The 5,378-nt window shown below is 27.2% G+C and overlaps 1 protein-coding gene across 3 annotated transcripts in view; it reads right to left on the reverse strand.

Annotated features, from left to right (window-relative positions):
- Positions 1–4,490: 4,490 nt before the first annotated feature.
- Positions 4,491–5,378, reverse strand: part of LOC111637180 (gametocyte-specific factor 1 homolog) — a 46,575-nt gene continuing 45,687 nt past the window's right edge. Inside the window, exon 11 of one of the 3 annotated variants that reach the window (XM_023382607.1) lies at positions 4,491–4,652. In XM_023382607.1, coding sequence (XP_023238375.1) covers positions 4,628–4,652 — 25 coding nt within the window. In that variant the 3' untranslated portion in view covers positions 4,491–4,627. The remainder of the gene's footprint in view (positions 4,653–5,378) is intronic. The other 2 variants (XM_023382606.1, XM_023382608.1) reach the window with 2 other exon arrangements.

Consider the following 5,378-nt stretch of genomic DNA (forward strand, 5'->3'; position numbering starts at 1 on the left):
TTATTTATAAATACGTATGTCAAGTTATATTTTTATTACGACGTAAAATATATTTAAGAGTTTACGACCACTGTGCCTGGTGAGATGATGTTGAAACAAAAAAAGTTATGCATTCCATCACGTACATAAACAGTATCGTAATTCGCCAAGTGCAAATCAGCAAATTCGTAAAATTTTTGTTTATTTTGAACAATCCGGATAATCGAGGTTCTACTGTATTAATATATCCCATGTTTAAATTTTTCTCCGTTGTTTGTCATTTCGTGTTGAATTTTTGTCGATGTTAAGCCTAACAAAAATTTTTATAATGATAATCGTTGCTATTGTATTGTTAAAAATTATTTCTTTATTTTGTACAAACAAAATAAATATATTGAAAAATATAAAAACAAAAAAAAACTTATACTTTAGAAGTTAATCTAGTATCAAAAACATTTGATTCAGCATGACGCAGTCTGACTGGAACACTTTTGGTTAACCAACATTTCGGTTGATCGGCATTCGGATAATCGACGCTCTACTGTATTATATTTGTTAGGCAGATAGTTCCCTTTCGTTTTTGTCAACAAAATGTGTTAGAATGGAATTCTACCACCTCCATAAATTGATTTTCACATATTTTGATGTTAAAGTGGCAAATTTTCAAAGATTTACCTTTATCTAGAGTTAGGTCTAAGGCAAACTTTTGCTTTTTTAACTTGTGATCTTCCATATTTTTAGGTTTGGCTCCTCTTTTTTTACCAACAGTCTGTTTCATGTTAAAATCATAATCACATTCTAAAATTAATATATTTATTGAAATATTTTAAATAAAAGTATTTAAAAATAAAATAAAATACTTACCTTCTGAAAACATTTTCCTTAGATATGTAAGAAGTTCTTGCAAAAGAAGCTCTCGGCAATGTATTGAGCCAGTCTCTTATACGCAGTATTTATACTATCACTGGACACAAAAATAACAGATAACATGGATGTGAATTAATGTTTTTAGACAGTATTTTGAACAGGATGTCCGTTAATAATTTTAGAATAGCATGATGCCTATTAATATTCAACTGTACTTCGAATAACGGATTATTTAAATATGAATTGAAAACATGCAATGTCTATTAATATTTTAAGAATGTACTTCAAATAACATGATATTTAAAAATGAACACCACCCCTCTGTTGAATTTAAGTATAAATAGAATTGCCAGAATCAACAATCATTCACGAACTTCAGCATTTAAGTTCTACCAAGATGATTTTAAGTATATTTTCTTTTATATCTATATTCAATTGATATATTTAAAAAAAAGAATTGTGGATTCTAGCTCCTCAGAATTATTTTGCGGTAAGTATTAAAATTATTTTTTATTAAAATTAATACTGGGTATTATAATATAGTTTTTGATATAGGGGTTATCCTTGACTTCGAGGCTTTCATAATTCGAGACGAAAATCTTCCATTCAACACCTTATGTAGACAAGTTGGTTTTGTAGCAAGACATACAAATGATTTCAGAAAAATAGAGTTTTATAATCAATTCATTACTTTTGATAATTTATCACCAGATAATTTATCAAAAAACTAGTTAAATTTGGAAATTTCTTACATTGGCTATATTTATCATATAAAAAACATAATTTTGGATGTTGGGAATGTAATAGTAAGGTATATGGAATTTTATTTAATTTATATAAAAAGTATGAAATAATTTATTACAAGAGAGGGCAGATAGAATTTTTATGTTATATATTGATTCAGTTAAGTTTAAAAAATTAAATTCAATCATTTGACATTGAAAAGTTAGGCATATCTAAATCCTGTTGTCTATGTGATGTGTTCTCTTATAAATTTTATATGGATGAACATGGTAAATATATTTTTAATTATTATTATATAAAAATTAGTAAATATGATTACATTATTTTTTTTAAATTTGTATAGGTATGTAATTATTGTATTATTGCTAACTATTTTTAATTAAATCGTTTGGAATATAGAAAAATTATTAATTATAAAAATTATGAATTTAAGTCCGTTTCCCAGATATCCAGTCTGCAAGGTGGGGACTTTACTCTCCTCCATCCCCTGACCAACCCCTCCTATACACAGTTTTATGTCTCAAAAACTGATTTTACAGTGTATATGTTTGAAGCTTAATAGTAAAATTTTCTGTTTTCAAAATTAATTTTTATCTTCTTGAGAGCAATAGCATACACTTTGGGAATCATTAATTTAGACTAACATTTATCTCATTTCTATGATTTCAATAATAATGTTGTCATTAGCTGTATAACTATATCAGCTATATTTCTTCAATGTCTCAACAGCATATTACAAGACTTGCTGAATACTGTTGCAACATTAGATAATGTAACTGTTAAATTTTATCATTTACAGTTAGACCAATATAGAAAATAATAGTTTGGTTTTATCTTCAAAACTGGATCTGTGTGAAAATCTTTTTTCATTTGGTTTGGCATTATATACAATTTGTCCACTTTCCAATATGGCAGGAATGTATGCATTTGGTATATGCTTGTTTCAGTGCTAAAATAAATGACATTAAATATATTTCTTGGGACAAAAGATTAATTTTAAAAATTTCACTAGGCAGAGCATGCTCCATGAATAGACAGCATCCCCAATAGCAATCGATAACTGAACGTCTTAAAAGTGACAATGGATGAATGGCTTGACTTGCCATTGGTACAAGTGTGCATTTGGTACCTGCACAATGACATGCCACCACATTCCTGAACACATGTACTATACAGCACTAGCTCACAGAGCAGTTTAGGAACTGCTCCTAAAATATGCTGTTCCCCAAAGTTTACCCCTCTGGAATTTTTATTTTGTTGCCTGAAATCATTGGTGTAAGATACACACACTGCTTGCTGACGAACTGGGGATACTAGAGGCCTGTGGACAACACTAGAAATTCTACAAGCCATTTGTAATACCACAATTGACCACATACAGTACAGTACATTAGCAATGTGCAACCTTTTATGGATGCAGGCATGAAAGGAACGTTGTAGGCTTTTGGCAGGCCACGTACATTTTTTTGAGTTGCAGGCTTTAAGTCTGCTAAGTTCCAACATACTCTATAAGCATACTATACTAAGTACTAAAATAATGTACATTTAATGATATGTAACCTAGTAATATATAGCTTATTTTCAGCTTTTCATTGGTCAAGTCTAATTTGAAAATTGTGATGGGTATCAATTTAATTAAGGTTACATGAGGTATAAAACAGGAAAATAAAATTACATTACCAAAGCCCAAGAGCTGCATATTAGGACTTTGCAGGCCAGCCTGGGAGCACATGCTCATACCTGGTCAACATCTTTGTATTGCTGCTGAAGGTGGTTGTTTTGAACATGTTCTCTAACAAAATCATTTAATCAATTTCTGCAATGTTGCCTTAATCCTTTATAGTCAGATATTATTTTTATGTTATACAAAAACTATTTTAAATTGATTCCCTTATTATTTTCACACTGAAACAAGCATACACTGCATGTACACATTTGTGCAATGCTAGAAAGATCTTTTGTCCATGGATGTATGTTTAAGTGGATTGTTGTGAATAATATTTTAAGAACTTACAGAGTAACTGATGGTAGTACAAAATAAAATGCTATTATTTAAAATAATATGAAGCAAATTAATAATAGGCATCTTTAAAAATAGGCAAACACCATGGTATGCTACAAGTATGAGGTATTGAGAGTCAAACTTGCATACAGCCTAATGTATATTTTTCTTTTCTTTAAGATTTCACATTTTCCTGGTATCCCCATTGGCTGTACTATTTATTTTTTCTGTAATAAGTTTGCTTCTACTCAAAAATTTATCTCAGTGAGTGAGGCAAATATAGCTATACTATGTTAGATTAAAAACAATAGAAATATAATGCAGGAGCAAAATAGAGAGATTATTAGAATTATATGTTAAGTAATAAGAATCTTAATCTGACAAAGAATAATCACAAGAAATAATGATAGAGATTATTCTTATCTTAATAATTTTAAAATGTAAAACATAACAATAACAAATCAAATTAACATTGGAATTGATTCAATTATTTTGAAAAATTTACACTGAATTTAAAAAATAATTTAATAATTAAACTTCCAATTATATTTTGGTAAAGTTTCTTTCTGTAGAGTTTTTTTGAAAACTTTTGAGTTTTCAACTGAATTTTATAAAAGAGGTGCAGATCTGCAGGTATTATTACTGTTACTTTCTTGCTTAATGATTAAATTAGTGCTATTTGACAAACCTAAGCAAAATAATCTAAACCATCAAATGATGTTGAATTATTTTTATTTCCATTACATAAATGAATAAATTTGTGATATTGCTGACTATATTAAAAATATTCTTATTCATATATGTACATTATATATGAAAATACTTTTAGGTAAAATCAATATTTGAATAAAGTTTTTGAATTTGTTATTGAAACAAAGATAAATTTCTCTTAATTGATAAAAAATGCTTTTATTATAAATTAAAAATATAAAAAATTGATAATGGCTTAGTTTTCTACTCTTATATTACAAAGACCATGATAATAAAAATAAAAATACTGTATACAGTGATGATAGATGAATAAAGATTCTAAAATTAGTTCAATTTTCCTTTATTGGACCTGCAAAAAAAATTTGATGAAAGAATTAATATATAGATAAAAAACATAAAAAATTAAACTAAATAAATTTAAACATTTAAAATTTAGAAAAATGCCTAAAAATGTGCACAAGATACTATTATTTGTCATTTTAATTTACCATATACTTTAAACATTATCTTGTTATTATAGATAGATTTTAATCTTAGTTATTTATTCACATTATATCATGTCTATAATTATTTTTTAACATTAATTTTCTAAATAAGTAGTGTAAAGTTTGATTTACACTACTTGATAAGTAGTGTAAAGTTTGAAATAAATAAGATTATATAAAAAGATGATATTGTTTTAAAATGAGGTTGTGTCAGCAGGTACTACATGAAACAGAATTGTGTAAATTTATGTTTTTGTCCAAAGTAGTGCCATATGATTGCCTACTCTTGCAACCATTTATAATTAATAATAAACACATTTTAATGTTTTTTTATTAAATGTTTTACTTATGTTTTTACTATAATGAAAAATTATTTAGCACTATTAATAGCATTTGGTGGTTCTGTGTTCAGAATATCAGAAGTTAAAGAAACACAGTTTGCTGACCAGTCAAATTCATTCATTATACAAAAACATAAATCATGCGTAACAACCCCATGTTAAACAAGATCCTGATGTAGTTCATATAAAAATAATTGCACATTTTGATTATACTCAATTTCTGTTTTCTTTTTTCCTAACAATAGATCA

The sequence above is a fragment of the Centruroides sculpturatus genome, unplaced genomic scaffold, assembly GCF_000671375.1.
Source record: "Centruroides sculpturatus isolate CEXI.00-Female unplaced genomic scaffold, Cexi_2.0 scaffold1017, whole genome shotgun sequence".
NCBI lineage: Eukaryota > Metazoa > Arthropoda > Arachnida > Scorpiones > Buthidae > Centruroides > Centruroides sculpturatus.